At 34.5% G+C, this 22084-nt stretch overlaps 1 protein-coding gene across 1 annotated transcript in view; it reads left to right on the top strand.

The window, feature by feature from the left end:
* LOC106881622 (uncharacterized) overlaps positions 1-22084 on the top strand; it is a 136314-nt gene that overhangs the window by 96789 nt on the left and 17441 nt on the right. Inside the window, exons 32-50 of the mRNA XM_089358941.1 lie at positions 445-498; positions 2074-2127; positions 3294-3383; positions 4770-4823; positions 5193-5246; positions 6079-6132; positions 6416-6469; positions 7605-7658; positions 9083-9136; positions 11123-11176; positions 12793-12846; positions 13847-13954; positions 14899-14952; positions 16168-16275; positions 17650-17757; positions 18036-18089; positions 19046-19099; positions 20586-20639; positions 21194-21301. Coding sequence (XP_089215067.1) covers positions 445-498; positions 2074-2127; positions 3294-3383; positions 4770-4823; positions 5193-5246; positions 6079-6132; positions 6416-6469; positions 7605-7658; positions 9083-9136; positions 11123-11176; positions 12793-12846; positions 13847-13954; positions 14899-14952; positions 16168-16275; positions 17650-17757; positions 18036-18089; positions 19046-19099; positions 20586-20639; positions 21194-21301 — 1278 coding nt within the window. The remainder of the gene's footprint in view (positions 1-444; positions 499-2073; positions 2128-3293; positions 3384-4769; positions 4824-5192; positions 5247-6078; positions 6133-6415; positions 6470-7604; positions 7659-9082; positions 9137-11122; positions 11177-12792; positions 12847-13846; positions 13955-14898; positions 14953-16167; positions 16276-17649; positions 17758-18035; positions 18090-19045; positions 19100-20585; positions 20640-21193; positions 21302-22084) is intronic.

Here is a 22084-nt window from a genome sequence, read left to right as displayed (position 1 = left end):
ATGCCAGCATGGAAATCGGACGTTAAACGACGATGATGGTGATGATGATGACTGTAAGTGTGATACCATTTCAATTTACCAAATTTTCATAATTATCAACTGGTTTTAAATACCTGAGATTTTAGAGTTGTTACCCCTGCATTTCATCTTATGCTTTCTTCTCCTCATTACAGGAATAGACTTAATGTAATTAAAGTATTCTTACTCATTTAATGAAAACAGTAAGCAGACTGCAGTGAAGTCAGACAATGACAGAATGCAGTGCATCAACACTTAAATAGAAATTACTATCTTGGATTATCACATATACACTAACTAGATAGGTCGTGTGCTATTTGTTTACATATACTGCTATAAGGTTATGAATATCTGCTGTAAAAATGACAAATGACCTGTATGATTTATATGTTAATAATGACATGTTCTTTCCATATATTTGTGTAGGGCCCACCTGGCGATGCCGGACCACCAGGAGATCCTGGACCACCTGGAAATCTTGTAAGTAGAAATTTATCATACACACATACATACATACATACATACAAACATACATACATGATGGCTGTCCACTCGTGACCGAGGAAGACCATTGCCGACCTTCGGGAACATTGTGCACTCTAGGACTAACTTATATTTTGTATTTGCGGCTCCATTGGTGGCTAATGAGCCCTGCTCTTGACAAGCATACATGACTGCAATCATTGCAGACCAAGCCTTCCCCATTCACTGTATGAGCCGCGCGCTTTCGCGCAGCTCGTTTAATTTCTTCATGCTGGATATGTGCTCTCTCAAAAATGTCAATCCCCTCCTTAACCTGTTTCCTCCATCCGTGATGATGAGAACATACATACATACATACATACATACATACATACTTTCATACATACATACTTTCATCATGCATTTAGGGCATCTTGATATACCTGGGACTTCTATTGTAGGGCTCCAAACCACCACCATAAAGGTGAAATACAATAGGAATTATAATATAAACTTGTATTTATCCTTACTTTTTATGTACATACATCAATATATGCCAGATGGAAAACAGCCGTTAAAGGATGATAATGATTAAGATTATATATATATATATAATGGAGTCGATTTGTTCGACTAAAGGTGGTGCTCCAGCATGGCCACAATCAAAATGACTGAAACAAATAAAAGAAAAAAATATATCGCTTGCCACTTAACCTTTTTTCTATTTTCTGTCTCTGCTTATTTCTGTGTTCCTTTCTGTTGAAGAGCGTAGGCTCGAAACATAAAAGACTTTCTCACTTCCCAAGTGTTAAACTAATACATCTATTTGTTGTTTACACACCCATCTTCATCTTTTGTTTTGTTTATTTTTTTTTTAGTAAATTCCAACTATATATATATATATATATATATATATATATATATATATAAAACAACAGATAGACAATGTTTCAGTCCACTACAGCTATTTCCAAGGAATTTTTAATTGATTAATTACATCATTTGTAAAAAAAACCGTTTTCCTCAAGTGAAAATACATGAATCACAACATTCAAAAACATTTAAAAGCCAACAGTTTGTGCACCTTCAATGATTCTATGACCATTACTGGTCATAAGACTCATGTATATTATGGAACGTACATTCAGTGCAATGTGCATTTCCTTAGCCTCAGGGCTATTGATATTCTCAGTCAGGTACAGTTAATCATATACATAACATGAATACCTTTCTACCTGTACTTCCACTATTTCTACCTGTATTCCACTATTTTTGTTGTGTACACATTTTGTTCTTCGACTCAATATGGTGCTTCACCATTTAAGTGCCTGATTCACCTGAATCCTGATCTGTTATATAAATATTCCTTGAATTACTGTATGATAACTGAAAGGTCTTCTGTAGGGACCATCTGACCCTGTACGTTTACATGATGAACCATGTCATGGCACTTAGGGATATTATATTTTGTTGTTTATGAAAGCTTCCTTCTCCACTACCCATAGCAACAGTAATATATTCCTTGTCATTTTCACCATCATAATTATAATCAGTTTGTATTATACTCATGATCATTTACATCTTTTTCTATAGGGCCCACCTGGAGATACTGGACTACCTGGAGAGGCTGGAACCCCTGGAGAAGCTGTAAGTATTGCTTTGTTGTTGAATACATGTATGATAACAGCTAAATATACCATGAGGCATTGTGAGTGATTTGGCAGTTATTTCTTGCAGGTATCCCAATCTGCAAAACATAGCTGCCAAACCTCCCTCAAACCAAACATTACTACCATAAAAACAGAAGCACACATGGGACATTATAGTCCTAAATATTTAAGAAGATGACATGGTATAACAGACACAATACTTTTCATTATGGCTCAACTCCAATGCTATCATTTAATTTTTTTTTTAAGACACAGAAATAAATTTATTTCTCAAACACGTGATAATGCTATAAATAGCATGATCAGGATAAATTATCCATTTATTGCAGAAAAATACATTACTGGCTAGCCATGAGACTCGAACTCACATCTCTGTGATTACGCGTCAAGTGTTTTACCATTAAACTAAACTGACCAGCAACGGATTCTTCTACAATTTTAGAACTTATAAATTTAGCTTTATAAGATGCTAATGTTAAATTCAACTTTACGATGAAAGTAAACAAACAGTTTGTTTTTAGAAGCGTTGAGATGTATTGTAAGATACAGAAATAAATAAATTTATTTCTCAAACGCGTGATAATGCTATAAATAATGTGATCAGGATAAATTATCCATGCATTGCAGAAAAATACGTTACTGGCCAGCCATGAGACTCGAACTCACATCTCTGTGATTACGCGTCATGTGTTTTACCATTTTTTTTTTTTGTTAAAAGTATACTTTTCAACTGTCTACAAACACAACCAGGCTGTGATAATTAATGCATTCTTCCAGAAGTGAATAAAAAATTCTCAAACTTGAGGGGATGGGCCCCTTAGATACTAACATGAGCCTGCATATATGGATTCTAATGGTGCAGGGGCCCACTTGCCATCGGGCCAGCTGGCAACCTGACCAGTCTGCCACTGCTTACATATACAAACACATACATACACACTACAAGTGCTAGGATTTTCTAAGAAAGAACAAAAGAAACTGATATGTATTTTCTAAATCCAAACTATTAGCTGTGCAGTGAAAATCTGCTAATATGTATAGAAAGTGTAATTTTATGAGAGCCTTAATAAATATGGGTGGTGGGTCCAGTGCCTTTTCAATGTTTGACTTAGTGACTTATCTTACTTTATTTTTGTCTTTTAGGGACCGCCCGGAAACCCTGGACCTGATGGCCCTGTTGGACCTTCAGGTGCCCCTGGATTCCCTGGTGACAGAGGTTTACCAGGTCCACCTGTAAGTATATTTCTTTTGTATTGATATGTTTCTCTAGTTACCCTGATGGGAATAAGGAACGTGTATGTATGTTAGGTCTAATACGCATGTATGTATGTATGTATGTTTGTGCATACACACAAACATAGCCACATGATTAAGAAGTTCATAGCATAAGCATGAGGTTCCTTGTTTGGTTCCGTTGTGGAACACCTAAGGTTAGGCCTTCTATCATAGCCTCAAGCTTTGACCACAACAAGCCTTATCAGTGAAACGAGGTGGATGAAATATATTCGCCACTTAAATGCAGCTAAACCCTAAGGGTGACTGTTACTGTAGCTTTTAGCCCCAGAAGAACATCTCCTCCAGCTGGCTATTGACACACTTTCTGTGCCCTGTCGGTATTTGCAAAGGGAAGTCATCCTTCCCAGCGTCAACCTGACGTGATACGCACGGACCCAGGTTTCTGGATATTTACCTTTTGTCATCGTACAACAATCACCGATCTTCGATGCGAAAGATGGGTGGAAATTGTTTGGAAAGCCTTGACATGTACCTGTAATATCAAAGAGCCAGTCTTGTCATTTAAGCATGCCAGTGCCTATGACATTCCCAGCCACTGGCATTACAACATTCCCTCACCATATTGCAGTTCACCTATTGTGCACTCTGTATATCGCGGTTCACCTATCACACACTCAGTACATTGCAGATTTTTCTGGCTAATATATTGTAAATTTATATCACAGACTCCTCAGTAGATCCAGGTTTCTGCAAGCAAAAGGGATTTATATTTTTTTTAGACTTTAATTATTTATGAGGGAGGTTTTGGAACATAACACCTGTGATAGTCGAGGGATTACTGTATACACACTGTCTAGCTGGTTCTGTTGAGCAAATATTGGAACACTCATCATTGAAACCGATGTGAGATCCATGTATGTATGTAAGTATGTATGTGTGTGCATGTGAGAGTGTGTGTGTGTATGTATGCATGTATGTATGCATGTGTATGTTGTATATCTGTGTGAAAAATTTAGATTTGAGGATTGAGATAAGGCCATTAATATACAAAAGTGAAAGTGAGTGAAAGCATGTACGTGAGTGTGTACCTGTGTATGTTTTATACTGAGTATCAGAAATAAATTTTGAACTAGAACCTTCAGCACCATTTGGTTTTTGCATGCTGTTAGCAGAGTCTACCCTATTGCAAAATTTCATGCCAGTTTCCAGTTTGAGGAAACTTTTCTTCATCTCTCCTCATCTCTTCTTAGTCTTAGAGATGCCCTGTAAAAGAAACATGGGCACTGCTTTTCCTCCTGATTGAATGAAACAAAAAAAAAATACCTGCTTCATCTCTCTTCTAATTCCAAACACCTAATTTCTATTATCTCTTTGTTATTTCAGGGCAAAGATGGCAAAAATGGAGAGCCAGGTAACTCTGGTCCACGCGGACCCACAGTAAGTATGAAATGCTGCATTTTTTTAATTATTTATAAGTTGTTATTATTATTATCATTATTATTATTATCATTATTATTATTATCATTATTATTATTATCATTATTATTATTATCATTATTATTATTATTATCATTATTATTATTATCATTATTATTATTTAAAGTGGTGAGCTGGCCATTTCATCTATCTTTATGGTCTGAGTTCATTTAATTCATATTAGATATCTCTATTTATTTTGAAATACTTTTACATTGCCCGAATACATCGTGTAGCCGAGACTAGAATGGTTTTATTTATATATATGAAACATATTTGCACTGACCACTAACATAAGCAGTTCGCTAATGAAGTTTCTGTGTATTTCAGGGTGACAAAGGAGAACGAGGAGAAATTGGCAAACCTGGTGACCGAGGTGTTCCAGTAAGTCATCTTTACACTAAAACATTATGCATATCTGCATATGTGTGTGCATGTATGAATGTATGTATGTATGTATGTATGTATGTATGTATGTATGTGTGTGTGTATGTATGTATGTATGTATGTGTATGTATGTATGTGTGTATATGTATATTCATGTATTTATGTATCCATGTGTTTTACTCTTTATTTATTAGAATTTTTTTCCTACATGCAGGAAGTTGATTTCTAACAAAGAAAAAAAATAAAACGCTATCCTTTTTCCTGGTTCTGAATGCTCTCAGAATTCAGCCAGCCACTCACCTGCAGGACCTTGCCTTCTTGGTAATATACACATGGAATGTTACATCATTACTCATGTGGATTCCCAGGTCACTGACTCTGACTCTAAGATTGCACAGTCCACTGATCCTGTGTATTCCGATTGTTGTCTGTGAGCTAATATGTCAAACATATAAGAATAAAGATTACAAATGATAAACATAAATAAAAATTAAAATAGTCATATAAAGGGAAAAACAAAATATATAACAAATGAAGAATATAAATAATGCATATGGGCAATTTTGATTAACTAAGATTATCCATGTAATTAATAAATAAAAACTCCTAGAAGTGTTTAAAATCTAATTATAAACAATTAATCAAAATCTTGATTAGTGAGGTAACACAACCTTATTATGCATAGCCTTATTTCACAGATAGATAGATTTGATTGACTTGATTTTTTTTGTAATTAGGGAATTACAAACCCAGATAGTCAAAAATATAATTAAAATTACTCTATGAAAATAATTTTCAGCAATGTTTTTCACTCTTTCTTTTCTTCTAGGGACGAAGAGGTTTAATCGGTTCTCAAGGACCCCGAGGATTGAAGGGAGATCCAGTAAGTAATTATTGTTTTGTGTTCTCTGTTACAAAATGTGTATCTATTAAAGCACTATTCTGAAAAATCTGATGAGATTATTCTAAAGACTTTTCTATGCAAAATTTATAAAAGACTATTTGAAGGAAAAAAAAATTTTAATTCTACAAAAATTTACATCATATTGCTTCAATTTTAAATTAGATATTTTAAAATTTAGGATATATTTTTATCAATTTTCAACTTCTTTTAGAAGAAAACCTTTTCAAATTTATTTATGCACTTCTTTCTTTTTATTTTTTAGGGACCTGAAGGTAATCCTGGTGATGCTGGACCTGTTGGATCCCAGGGTCCAAGAGTAAGTAAAGTATTCTTTCATTTTATATGGAAGTAGTTGTTGTTCTTGTTAAAGTTGCAGTCTGACAATAATATATCTTGGCCAAAGTTGAAGATCTGTAGAGCATATAGCACAGCTAACAATTTAAATAGACGTGATTCATTAATTTGAATAAAATCCGGTATATAACTGGTATTTATTCTGATGATACCAGAAATCATGATCCCAGATTGAGAAAAGTCCAAAACTAATCCTTCAGGTACTTTAAAGTTTTTGCCAACATGCTTTTCCTTTGTGCCAACTTGAAAACATTGGCACAAATTCACAGATTTACAAAGAATGAAATTACAGGTGACTGAATGAGTCTTACCTTGATTTAAAAGTTTCTAGATTTAGTTAAAGAACTGACAAAACACTAGGATGTGTAAGTTGTTCCTGCTGGCATAAGAATGGTAAATTTTCAAGGAACAGAAATATTGGAATTGAGATGCAGATCATGGAGATGTGCAAAACTGTAATTTGCAACTCTGCAAAAATATTTTCTCAAATTTTTCTTTTAAATAAAGGGGATTTGTTGTCATTATACCTCAAGACACGAGATTGTTAGCACAATCAATGTGAAATTATAATAATAATGATGATGATGATGATGATGATGATGATCACAAAACAATATTTTTAGATCATTGTGGAATAATGAAGGATACAAATATCTAGGGGTGTTGCATGACAATAGGATAATGGAAGAAGAAATGAACGGAAAAATTTGGAAAGATTACAAGAGAAGAATTAGGAACTGCTTGTAACAAAATTAAATGAAGGGAATATCATTAAAACAATAAATGCATGGGCAATGCCAGTATTAAGATACTCTGCTCCCTTTCTGAATTAAAAAGTGTTCAAGCTACAAAATTTAGAACGAGGAAACTGCTTGCAATGCACAATACACACCACCCTAAAAATAATACTGATGGACTCTTCCTAACAAGAAATGAAAAAGGCAAAAGATTAATAGATGCAGAAGACACTGTTAGTAGTGTAATATTGGAGTAGTAGTAGTAGTAGTAGTAGTAGTAGTAGTAGTAGTAGTAATGAGGATAATAATAATAATGTTTGCAACAAAACAAGCTTAAAAATGTTCATTTCTTATTTCTAGGGTTATCCTGGACCAGCCGGACCTGTTGGATCCCCTGGAGAAGAAGGAGACAAGGTGAGTGATAAATTTTGCTTAACAATGAATATCTCATTATCACAACATATTATGGGTTGACAAGGTTAAGTTATTTGTTGAATTATCAGGACAAGCCTGATGAAACAGATCCATGACAAGTAAGTGGTTGAACATCCGGATAAGACCAACAAATAATCAAGTACTCTGCATATTCCATACCTCCATCTGTTTGAGTACAGGTTATCTAGTACTATTATGCCATGCAATAATTAATTGAGTGGAGTGCAATGCAACAACTCAGACCAGTTGAATTTCCTCGACTGTCTAGTTTTTGTATATCTGTAGGTGCCATTGGTGCCCAGAATGGAGACAAGATTTGGAATGTTTTTTTTTTTCTTTTATGGACAGATGTTCTTCTATGTACTAACTGACCAAACTGACATTAACACAAAATGACATTAACTAAACCAAGGAAAACTTTGCCAGTGTCAGAACCTGTTCTAACACTAACAAAACTTTAGAACATCATTGCATGGTCCCCCACCAGTCATCTCTCTAACTGCGGTATTCTACTGCTGTAATCACATGTGAACAGAACTGTATACATCACCAGTTTTTCCCTGATACTATTTATCTTACTCGCTACTTGGAAACATTTCACTTGATATCCATCTTTCATTTCTAATATTGTCCTCTCCACTCCCATTTTACATAGATCACCCTCCAGAGCCACTGCATTATCTTTCCTCTATGACTATTACATGTCTGTCCTTCTCATTTACTACACCTGCCCAGCACTCTTACAACCTACCCAACCACAAGTCATCTCTCTCTATCTGTCTGTCTGTCTCTCTCTCTCTGCTTCTCTCTTTGTCACATCTCTCAGCATCCCCTTGTCCTATCCTGCTACTCTTCCCCTCCTCTTTTGTGTACTGTCAGTCATCTCTTCTTGTAGTACCCTTACTACAAACTCATGTGTATCATTGGTCGCTCCTCAACTCTATTGAATTTCTACAGTTGTCACCTACTCTTCTCTACTTTTCCTACTTATCAACCCTTAGTATTTGTTCTTTGCTATATTCACTCTCTCACCCATTCCCCATCTCTAATCAACTCATTTCCTGAGTTCAATCACACTTATTAGCTAAGATAAATTATTAGCTAAGATTTATCAGCTAAGATAAATCTTGATATTAGTAAGGACGGAGCAAAGTAAATGAAATTTTGTGTTTTCACCTAAAGTCATAATACAATAACTGTGGTAGGAAGACTTGAACTATGTTGTCAATAGTCTAGCACAATAGCCTCATAGCCACTTGATCACATTTCAGTATATTCTGTACTCCATTTAATAGAATGTTTTATAATCTATTGAAAGGTGTGTGATATCAACAAACAAGAAATGAGAAAAAAACATATTGATGCATGAATAAAAACAAAATTTTATTTTAAAATTTTTACAGGGAGACCTTGGACCTTCAGGAGAACGTGGTCCCAAAGGAGATGAAGGTAGCATGGTAAGTAACACAACTTATATTTCTCTATTTAAGACCTAATAGTTTATACTCCTATATTATCATTTAAGGTCTATCAATTTATATATATCCCACCATTTAAAATTTATCTATATACACATATATTTTGCTATTTAAGACCCACCAGTTTACTCATATTCTATCATTCAAGACCTCTCAGTTTATACATATCATTCTAGCATTTGAGACCTATCAGTTAATACTTAAGCATTTAAGACCTATCAATTTCTCCAAAGTAAGAGAGTTTTAATGCATAGCCCCCAATCAGTTCTGTATGAGAGGATGTGTGGCACAAAGGTTTGTTTATTATTAGACAGATATTTCTGATAACAGATATGTATTCCTGACATGATTAAAAGTTTTGCGAATGTTGATGGCAACAAAACTGCCTCCAAATTATTTGAGGACAAGATCCTGATTATGAGTGGCATACAAGTAAGTTTCAAGTAGATCTGGCTTTAAAAAAGGCCATATTCAATGTCATTAAGAATGAAGAGAGATTCAAGGTTGGGGAAGTTAATTGATAATGGTATGTCCAGGATCTGTGCAATACTGAAGTGAGTTCTGTAGATAAGTAACCGTCAAAGTCAGAGAGGTTGCTCTTCTTGGGAAAAGGATACACTGTAACATGTTCCCATATGATATATCACTGCTGTGTGAGTTAGTGAGAAAATGGAAGAGAGAAAAAGGGAGACATATAGAGAGAGGGGGAGAATGAGCAGAATGATTGAAGTGTTTAGCAATAGCGTTTAGCCAATGCATGTGTTTGAAGTGTTTAGCCAATACATGGGTGTGTGTAGATGTGAGTGGGTGATCTTTGTGAAGTGGAAATGGATAGCTTTGAAGAAAATTTACCTAACGTGTACAGTATGGACTTGAATGAAAAATGGTCGGCTCATGTGGAGGTTTTTCACACGAGAGTACTGTTTACTGAACTATCTTAGCTGAGAAGTGGTGTAAAGAAGAATTCCATAAAGTTGACAGAGATTCTTTTAGCAAGCAGCCAAAATGTTTCGTTGTAGTTTGGAAGGTAAGAAGAATATAAAAGATGACATCGTAGGAATATAAAATGGTGACACAATTCATCTTTATTTTGATTTGTTACTTTGGGTAACATATTTGGACACAACCAGATCTTTGAAGATCATCCAAACTCAGATCAGTTGATCCTAAGAGGAGGATGAAAGCAACTCCCAAATACAATGGGTCAATCATCTGTAATATTTCAAAGAAAACAGCATATATTCCCTCTACAAAACAGTTGCCATTTCTGACGACCCATTCTTAAATTTCTGTTCTGTGAGAAAGGCAAATATTTTCCATATCAGTCAGGAATCAATTTTCAGTTTAAGAATGGTTAAATTAAGAACACAACTCAGCACAATAAGCTCGTTATTATAAAATCTGGAACTTAAAATCTAAATCCATCTTTTATCATATCAGGAATTATTTCTTACGAAAAAAAAAAAAGAAAAAAACCAAGTAAAACAAATCACACAACTTTAAAAACTGATAAACATCAATTTTATCAACTTCATTCCTATTTCACAAAAAACCTTAACAATTTAACAAGAGCTCTATGCCTAATTTTAAGAATATTTCTTGGAATAATTATTTCATAATGCAATAACTATGGTAGGAAGATTTGAACCATGTTTTCATTAGTTTAGCACACTAGCCTGGAATTGCAGAAATGGTAAAGTGCTGAATAATTTCCTTTTTGGTATCTAATTACTTCTCTCTGCCTTATGAGTTCAAATCTTACTAATGTCAATTTGGCTTTTCTCATTCTGAGAGTGATAAAATAACTGCCAGTCAAATTAATCAAATCAACTTCAGCCTAAACAAAAAATAAATAAACAAACAATAACGATTGTGACCTTGTATCAAAGTTATAAATCACTACTTAATTCAGTATTTGTGTATATGATTACAGCACATAATATCTTTGTTTCTTTTCAAATTCAGGGACCAATTGGACCTCAAGGACCAACAGGTTTGCAAGGAGCACCAGGACCACCAGTAAGTTCACTTTCCTGTAACACTATGATATGAGTAACCAATGTAGTCCTTACTGCAAGCATAAACCCTACACATGGCAAAACTTGAGCACTATTGGGAGATGGAAAGCACCAGCTTGCCAACTAGTTTGGGGTTCAACTTCATTTAACTATGGAAACCTCATTATTTAGTATGTTTCACACTCTCCTTAGGTCATTTCTAAAGGGTTGAATGTTTGTGTGTTTATCACCAGCAAAAATGTTCAACTCTCAGTGACACAGTCCATCGATGTGTATATTTGGTCAATTTACCCATATTTTTATCTGCATCTTAGGTGCCATGGGTAACTAAAGCCTGCTGCTGTTACCATTTGAGATCATAATACAATATGGTTCTGCTGAACTACTACAAGTATTTCACTGTGTTCTATCATGCTGTTATTCATATGCTCTGTCTATATTGCTTTTCTATATGTATATATATATACTGTAAATCCTCGAGTATAGTCGACCTTTGAGTATAATACGCAGGGGATTTTTAAGGGGCTGTACCTCTGAAAAACCTAAACCTTGTGTATAATACGCACCTCTTCTCTAACTTGAGTTAAGGAGGTCTATAAACGTCCTTGGTTTGTAAACATATATACGGTAACATCCTTTATTATTATTGCATATATAATATAATGCAAACGTGTAGCTTTTTTGTGCACTTTGTTGGCAGAAAGTAAAGAAATAACAGTAATAACGTCAGTGAAAAATAAATATTAAGTAAATTACCTTTACATATATCTATCACTATCAGTTACAAGCCTGACATCACAAAATGCGTCTGAATAAACATTGCTGGACAGTAAATAGAGACTCGGACATTGTTTAGAAAATATTTTTCATTTTTAACCTCGTATATAGTACGCACTAGGGATTTTGACCTTTAAATTTTGGGGAAAAAATGCGGATTATACTTGAGGATTTACGGTATATATTGTATTCTCTATCATTTATGACAAATTATATACTTTATTCTATATTCTAATTCATATATACTACCATATAATTTATTGCATAGTTTATCATGCTCTCTATTACATTCTCTAATTCATATTCATATACATATTCATATACATATCATATGCTCTCTCATACCTTTTATCATACACTATCTGATATTCTAGCATATATGTCAATTCATATATACTGTCATATTTTGTATCATATAAACTAACATATAGTCCTATCAAAAGTTCTGTCATATGCACTATATTATCATCTATCATATAACCAACCATTCTATCATAATCTAAGATTCTCTTCATTCTGCCCTCTCACATATTCTAATTAAAATACACTATCATATTCTCTGTCACATACTTTCTCATACAGTCTATCATTTACATCATAATATACACAACCATATTCTCTATTATATAGTCTATCATATACATTCTGTTCTATGTTCTAATTTATATACATCATATACCAAATAATCATGTACACTATTGTATATTCCGTCATAGGGCCATATAATTATCGTATGTGCTCTAATGTTTTTGTAGTTTTCTTTAATCAACTCAACTTGCAGTCTTTATCAGTACATTACTCTTTAGTTCTGTTCAAGTCACAATATTTCTTATATTCTAGGGACCAACAGGTGAATTTGGTGCCCCAGGTGTTCAAGGACCAACAGGACGTAAAGTAAGTAAAATCTCACAAATACATCAGGTCATCCTATAAGTAATGTCCAAATTTGGGGTAAGCGAAAAAAAAAAGTAATCTAATTTTACATTTTATTAAATTTAATGTCCTCTTATGATTTTCAGTTAGCTTCTATCAAATTATGGGGAACCAATAATTTTCCAAGTTTGGGCACCTTTCCAAGCTATTGAAGATGGTGGTGAACAGTTGAATGGCTTTAATTGAGCTTACTTACCAATTCTTCAACTAACACAGCTTTATCCTTCTCAAGCTCTGACAAAATCTATAGGTCGGCCTATTCATGGCCTCTCTTTTAAGTAGAAATCACAATTTTTAACTTTGCAAACCATCTTCTGCAACTGCTTTCATTCAAGCACTCTTTCTAGTAAACAGAATGGATATGTCAGGTCACTTCTGTACTGTTTCCTTTTTTGAAATCATAAAGCATTATGTGCCCTAAATGTTCCTTCAATATTTCCATCTTTGAGGGATTAATATTAGTAATTAATTCAGTCGAATTATTCTGTAGAAAGGAATTATATTAGATTAATGGCTTCCAAATTCATATGAATATCAATCATTATCATTTGACATTTTAGAATACTGTAAAATTTAATAGAAATTACACGTATGATATTTCGGACATTATTTATGGGACAACCTGATTTAAAGTTTTAAATATAATATAATATGTATGCGTACTATCATCATCATCATCATCATCATCATCATTGTCCTCATCGTTGTCATCGTTGTCATTGTCATCATCATCATCATCATTACTATTGTTACTATTATTTTTATTATTATTACTATCATCATCATCATCATCATCATCATCATCTTCATCATCATCATCATCATCTTCATCATCATCATCATCATCATCATCATCATCATCGTCATCATCATTTGGAAGTGTTGTAATGTCAATATTTTCCCTTATGGGTTTGTCCCTTCACTCAATGTAATCTTTCTTTTTTCCTCCCCCCTTATTCAGGGTAGTGATGGTCCACGTGGATTAAGAGGTCAAACTGGAACTCCAGGACTTCAGGGTAATCCAGGACTTCCAGGAGAAAAAGGTGAAGCTGGAGATCAAGGACCCAAGGTAAACATTTTTTATATTTATATAACGTCCTTTTCTGCAATGGCTGGTTGGTTGGTTGGTTGGTTGGTGGGTCGGTCAGTCAGTTGGTCATTTTGGCTGACTGACTGGTTGGTTGGTTGATTGATCAATGAAGACATCATTTGTGACATATTTTAGTTGATGAAATCTTTTCCCTTTCACTTCCATATTATGAAAAATGGAAAAAATAAGTTTTAGTTTTTTTTGCCCTTAATGTTAAACTAAGCACAGAAGATTTACAGTGATTTGGTGCAAATGAATCTAAAAAACTAACCTTCATCAACCTGACAGGGCTAATAAGGATTTCTTACATTAGAATGAAGCCACAGATGTTGTGAAGAAGAAGAAGGGGCATATTCATTTTAAAAAAATACCCTGTATATGAGTAATACTTTATTCTGTAAACTTTAATGAAATTAAGTCAAAAGATATTTCCAGTTAGATTTGAAATCAGAGGTTAACTACATAAAACACAACTTACCCTGATAGACCAAAACCAAATGGCTTCATCTAGTTCTTTTCCAAAAATCTGCTGCCATATAATCAATGTGGGCTCTTATGGGCTCCAATTTCACCAATCTCACTCACCTTTCATAAAACATCTCCACCCTCATAAGTCCTCCTTAAGGGGGTTTTTTCTGTCTTCAACCTTCTTTCAGCTGTGTCCAGCACAAAATTTCCTTCATCATACCCCTACCAAACAGAGAAAGAATATTTGCTCTTCCTTACCAAAGAAAATTAGTGAGTCAGTCTTTATGATAGGCTTGGGTCCAAGTTGAGACAGAAGGGGGGAAGGAGAAGGTGATGAGAAAGAGAAGGTAGTAACTAGAAAAGAGAAGATGTTGAAAAGTTGAACAAAGCAAAAATAGGTTTTGGTCACACTGATACACCACAAACTTTAATATAATGTTTCTTTTACTTTACAGGGCCCACCTGGACCTGCCGGACCCACTGGACCACCAGGAACAAGTGGCCCCATGGTAAGACATATTTTTATTTTTATTTCTATTTCTCATATTTGAGTTTTTTATGAGTGCATATATGTATGCTTATGTATGGATGTGTGTGTGTGTGTGTGTGCGAGTGTGTGTGTGTGTGTGTGTGTGTGTGTGTGTGCGAGTGTGTGTATGTGTGTGTGTGTGTGTGTGTGTAAATGTATTTTTAGCCAGATGCAACTCACCTATTGTCATGAATGTTGGATAAAGGCTGAAAGAGTGCAATCATAAATGCAAGTGGCTGAGATGGGGTTCCTTCAAAGGGTATTTTGGTGCATAGTTTGGAGATCAAAGAGTCTCTCCAGGTTGATCCACTACATCTTTGCATTGAGAGGTCACAGCTCCAGCACTACAGGTACATGATAAGAATGTTACAGGAAAGAATCATTGCAAGATGAAATCTTCATGTCAAGACAACCAGCAGGAGACTTAAAGGTAGACCAAGAATGAAACGGTTGAATAATATCCAGTCTCAGTTGAATAATATCCAGAGTCTCTGATATGATCCAAAGGAGGAGATACCTGATAACACTACCACCATGGTCCCTACCAGTTTAATGCTAGCATTTACCTTCTCTTTCCTTACTACTATGGCTTTTGTTTTCTTGTGGTTGAGATAAAGACCATGTGTGTTTGATAGTGTTTCGATTGTCATTTCTTGTAGTCCAGCTTCAGTCTTGCCAAGTAGAGCAGTATTGTCTGGAAGCCTTAAATTAGAGATATGCAAGCCATGTATTTTGATGCCATGTTAATTAGCAGTTATGCAGCAGTGTCTGAAGAATACAAGAAGACTGTGTGTATGATGTTTTCTGCATGCAAGACTGTCTGTCTGTGGAGGAATTGGAAAATCATGTAAGTATAAGATGAAAAGAGTAGATGAAGGGAAAATTCCTTAGGGTACTCCATTTGAGAAATTGCAAGTTCTGGAAGTGTCATTCTTGTACACATATACTTGGTGGCAGAAAGGGAATTTGTGAGCCTGCATTTTATGTTATCTTTCAAGACAGTGTTCTTTTTCTTCTCTTTTTTTTTATATGTGGATCGTAGATGAGGAGTCAAAAACTTTTGCTGTTGTTGTACATTCATTAGTCGCCATGTTTAAGAGTTCAAATGGTAGGAAAGTGTGTGTGTTCATGCAGGCATCTTCTATATAAATTTTTTGTAATAACTTACAATATATTCTAATTTTATTCATTTCAGGGACCACCTGGTGTACCTGGAAATACTGGCCCTCAAGGACCATTGGGAGAGAAAGGAGCCCCTGGTTCATCAGGACCTCCTGGTATACCCGGAAAAGAAGGAGAAGTTGTAAGTATTTGGTTGTTGAGGAAGAGCATTGAAGATGATAATATTCTTAAAGTCATAAATTATATATTAACACATGTCAGGTCAAATGTTGATATATTCCATCAAAAGTGAAGTGTTAACATAATGTGTCAAAGGTTAAATGTCAACAGATTCTGGCATCAGTCACATATTAACATTCTAGCTCATACGTTGACATATTCTGTCAATAGTTGCATGTTGGTATCTTCTTAGAGGTCATTTGTTAATATTATGCCAAAGATTATCTGTAAATATATTTTAAATGTCAAAAGTCAGACATATTTCATGTGTTAATATATTCTGGCAAGTGTCACATGGTAACATCATGCCTGACATGAACTATTAACATATTCTTTCAAAGGCCTACTTGTAAATATAATCCATTTGCTAGAGGTCACTTATTAATATATCTATATTGTTAGTGGTTGCATACTAATGTATGCCCATCTCCTCGGTCCTGAATGACCATGGGATTGCACCTAAAAAGTACCCCTCCAAAGCACAAGTCCTGTCCGGGCATGGTCGTTTATGGAAGACCAGCAGCTGCCCATGCATACTAGCCTCCCCTCTCCACGCCAATGATGTTATCTAAGGGATAAAGCAAAGGCCGATACAGCTTGGCACCAGTGATGTCGCAACTCACTTCTACAGCTGAGTGAACTGGAGCAATGTGAAATAAAGTGTTTTGCTCAAGAACACGATACATTGGCCAATCCAGGAATCAACACACCACCTCATAGTTTTGCGCCTGATATTCTAACCACTGTGCCATTAACCTTCTCCTCTAACCCATATATATGTATCCTAGTAGTGGAAGAGTAAATTGTCACTTATCTGCTTCATTCTACAGGAACCAAAGTTTAGCACTTAACTGTATGAAAATAATTTACTTGCAATGAAGTTAGCATTGTATTCCAGAGAAAGGAAGATATTTATTGTTAATTTAATTATTACTTATGGAAAGTGCAAGGTCTTTTAGCTGCTGGGTGAAGTTATTTGTAGTGGATTAGCTTCCTATTCCAGAAAGGACAGCAACTTATATTACATTAATTTATTTGTACAAAAGCCATATTTAAGCAGCAACACAATAGATTCTGGTCATTCAGGAAAGAGTTAACATATCTCATAAGTTTAAATTCATTTTACAGGGGAAAAAATGTTTTGAAGAAGACACTTTCACTTCTTTGAAGAACTGAAGGAAGGGGCCTTGCATAATTCTCAAATTATATATCAAATTGGAAATAACAAATGTCCTCAGTGCAAAATATTTTACCCAAAGTTCTTCTCAACTATTTTCCATTCTTTCTCAGCCTCTCATCTTTTTTTTTTCTATTATTATTTACACTTATATTTCAGGGTCTTCCGGGTAATATTGGACAAAAAGGAGACATGGGTAAGACAGGTCTGCAAGGAAAAGTTGGTACCAGAGGACCACGAGGCCCTGATGGACCGAAAGGAGAACCTGTAAGTTTAAGATTTTGCCGTTGTTTCCCTGTTCAACCTCATAGTCATTAGGAAATTTTCTTTCATTTTTTAGATATTTTTTATATAACTTTATTGAATATGCTACATTGCCTTATGTTCTAACTGATTATGCAATCATGTAGGCATTCCATGCTTAGCTTGTCTCTCTTCCTGTTTATTTATATTTCAACAATAATAATCCCCATTATCTATAACTACATCACCTATATATTATTTTAATATTGATTTATATATTTCTTCCTGTCATTTAATTTTAGGGTGTTGTTGGCTATCCTGGACCACCTGGACCCCTCGGTAATGCTGGTGCAAAGGTAAGATAATTTTTTCTTTTATTTTTTAAAATAATTTTTTCTCGACACTGTCCAGCATATCTTTCCACCTGCATGAGGGTAGGTGTGATTTAAGGGTGGTTTTCTTCTTATTATGATAACATCAAGCAATCAGTGAGAGTGGTGGTGCTCAACACCCCTGAGACCTTTGTCGCTTTGTCTTCCTAAGCTTAAAGTACACAATACCTCCTTTTTGGCATTTCTTGCGTTGTTACCTCCCCCTTAGCAAAGGCAGAGATATTGTTTTCAGTCATATTTGTTTGTTTCTCCATGGACAAGATCTCTCAAGAACTGCTGGATGAATTCGTATGAAACTTCCAGGGATGTTTGAAGTCATGACTGGCATGAACTGATTATGAGATCAATCCAGTACCGAACGAGAATTCTGGATTATTTTTCCTGTTTTTTTTTTACTTAATTTTTTTGAGAGTGGTCAGGTTCATTTTTAGTATTCTCGTTTGTGAGAGCAGTCAGGTTTATTTCAGATATTCTCATTTTAAAAATCATCTCCGTATTTTATTAATCTAGAGTGGCTAAGAAGAAAGACTCATTACAATTTTGTGATTAATTCAGTAAATTATACTCAAATCTATGACAAAATTATAGATGTTATAACTAACAAACAGGTCTGTAATATTTTCTCAGCTCTGCTTTTTTTCTTTGTGTATAAGATTCATATCCACATCTTTCTCAAATCTCAGATGGTCTGCAAGGGACATGAGCACTGCCCCTTTCTCCAGAACAAACCGTTAAAAAATTCTGGACTGAGGACTGGTGTTGCCATCCGGTTTCACCAGTCCTCAGTCAAATCGTCCAACCCATGCTAGCATGGAAAGCGGACGTTAAACGATGATGATGATGATGATGATGATCTAAGCATATATGTATATATATATCAGATGCCACAATTAATCATTTGTCCTTTTTCTCCTGTTTAGGGTGAAGCAGGTCGACCTGGTACTGATGGAAAAGATGGACTACAAGGAACTATTGTAAGTAAAACACACTAAATGTACTTAATAAAGGTTTTATAAATAAAATAAAATCAGTTTTGCCACAGTTTATTTTACTAGTAAATGTTTTGTTTTTACTCTTAAAATTTCTCTAAAATACCAATCCAAAAATGAATATCATGGACAGGTGTTTTCTGCTATAGCCCCAGTTCAATCAGAGCTTTGTGAGTGATTTTGATTGACAGAAGCATCATTTATATATTTTTATGTGTGTGTCTATCTGTGTATGTGTGTCTGCATGTGTTTACTCCTTCTCTTAACATGATGAGGTGGCTGTAAATAAGTGACACCATTATGCAAACCATGGAGAAGTGGATGTTACAAAAATAATGATGAGGAGATTTATATATATATACATAAACATATATAGTAAATGACCCACAAGCACACAAGCAAACTGAGTCCTCAACTTGTTCCATTTGCCAAAAGGCTTGCAAGGCGCCAGCAGGCCTCAAGAGACATTCATGTCCATAGAACATGATCAATATTTTATTTTACTAAATCTTCATTTGTTGTTCACGACAAGAGATTTCATGCAATCTTCAGGCTCTGAAGTAGTTCATAAAAATATGTGCATTAAACAATATTTATCTCTTGCCGGATGGAGTACTTTTTTTTTTTTTTAATCTTATCTTCACAGAATAGTATACCATGTTATACATACATACATACACATACATACATACATACATACATATACACATATACATATATAAATTTCAACTATATATATATATATATATATATATATATATATATATATATATATATATATATATAGTTGAAATTTACAGAAAAACAAAAGGCGAAGACAGTTGTATAAACAACAAGCAGGTGTATTACTTTGATGATCAGGAAACTGAGAAAGTCTTTTACATTTCGAGCCTACGCTCTTTAACAGAAGAAATAAACAGAAAGAGAATAAAAAAAAAGTTGTGGATTTATTGATTAATCATGGCAACTCGTATATATATGTATGATGATGGATGATAATGGGTGTCCACTTGTGACCAAGGAAGACCATCACTGATGATTACCCATGCTAAATACCAGCAGTGCTCAAGCACATGTATATCCTTTATTAAATTGACTTGATCTACAGCAGGGGTTTTCAAACTTTTTGACTTGCAGACCCCTTTATATTTTAGGCTTTACCTTAGGGACCCCCTTATAAATGCTTATGAAATTTATACATAAATATTTGCTTAAAATAACATATATTTTTACATTTATTTATTTAACAGTATTTAACAAATAGGTTTATTGTCAATTAAAAGATTTCGATTAAAAAACATATATAAAATCAAATTGCCCATAAAAAGTATTTGCTGTCCATGGACCCCCTGTCTTGTCCTTGCGGACCCCCTGTGGTTTGCAGACCACAGTTTGAAAACCCCTGATCTACAGCACCTTCTTCAATTACTTTATTTTTCCCTTTATGTATTCTTTACTTTTTATATTATAGGGACCACTCGGTGCCCAAGGTGAAACTGGATTACCAGGTTTAACAGGAAAACAGGTAAACTTATTTTCTTCCATCTGTTTTTAAAATTTTAAATGAAAGGCTTTGGAGATTATCAAAATAATATATGCAATTTACCATATTTGATGGCATAAAAGACGCACTGGCATATCAGATGCAGTGCATATTTAGGAAAAAAATTTTAAAGCATATTTAGGCTTATAATATTGGCCCAACTTCATATATAGAATTCAGGATGCCTTTCGAGACATTTTTGGAGGAAAGAAGTGCATCTTATATGCCTTCAAATACCATATATAAAAACCATTTCTATTTTAACAAATTCCAGATAATAAATGTTAAATCACATTGTGATGTGGAAGACGATGTAGAAAATGAACCCACATTTATTTATGAATTCTTGAATGAAGATTCATGACTTCAAAGGGTTTTTTTTTTGTTCTGTACATTCCCCCACTAGGGCAAATATGCAAACATGTAGGAAGGCTCTTTTTTTAATATTTCTGTTAAATAATTGTCAAATAAAAGTTTATGTTGTCTCTGAAAAATCATCTACCCTTAGTCTTTATAATTGTTTGTTTTGTTCATAGGGACCAGCTGGTAGCCCTGGACTTCAAGGAGTCGCTGGAGAAATTGGCAAGAAAGGTGACCGTGGTTTTCCTGGACCTATGGGACAGCAAGGTCCACCAGGACCTAGTGTATGTATTATTATCCTCTCTTCTTATTTGCAATAATTCTAGTATAACTTTGAACTCGTCATGTTATAGTCTTATACCTTAATGTCATGATCTCCAGGAATCATGGTGCATAACAGACCACATAAGGGCAGGATTATATAACGATCATCTTGTGCTCTTCACTAACACCTAGATTATATAAATATCACCTGGTACCATTTGATGACACAAAGAATGTTTAACATTATTCCAATGCTGTTTAATGACAGAGTAACTATATAACTTTCACTTGATGCTTTATAGCACAAAAGGTATATAACATTCGCTTAGTGTTGTATAAAGATGCAGAAATTATATGACATTCACCTGGTGCATAATGTATTATGATATGGAAACTATATAACAAACATGGATTATGTATCATCCACTTGCTGCTGTATACTGATTTCCAGATTATATAGATATCTTCTGCTGCTGTATAGTGATACAAGGACCATATAATAGTCACTTGACAGACATTGACCCTGCTCTGAATTATACACTTTGCATAGCTCCAGGACCCTCCATCTTAGACTACTTTTGAAAATCATAGGAAGCCATTTAAGTAAATGTAAATGCATCTTTTCAAAGATGATTCTTTTGAGATTGCTTGGGAAATAGCAAAACTTCATTTGAGCACCTAAGTTTTTCTCTAAAAACATCCTACGTGACTTCCATATTAACAGTAAACATTGAGTTGGTCAGTTGCTTTCAGATAATGGTTTCTTATTTAAGCACGGAGTGAGAAATATCGAGAGGAGGTGA

The sequence above is a fragment of the Octopus bimaculoides genome, chromosome 10 (genome assembly GCF_046866305.1).
Source record: "Octopus bimaculoides isolate indiv1 chromosome 10, ASM4686630v1, whole genome shotgun sequence".
NCBI classification, from domain to species: Eukaryota; Metazoa; Mollusca; class Cephalopoda; order Octopoda; family Octopodidae; genus Octopus; species Octopus bimaculoides.
The sequence above is the reverse complement of the archived record's forward strand: the minus strand, read 5'-3'. Positions and strand labels throughout refer to the sequence as shown.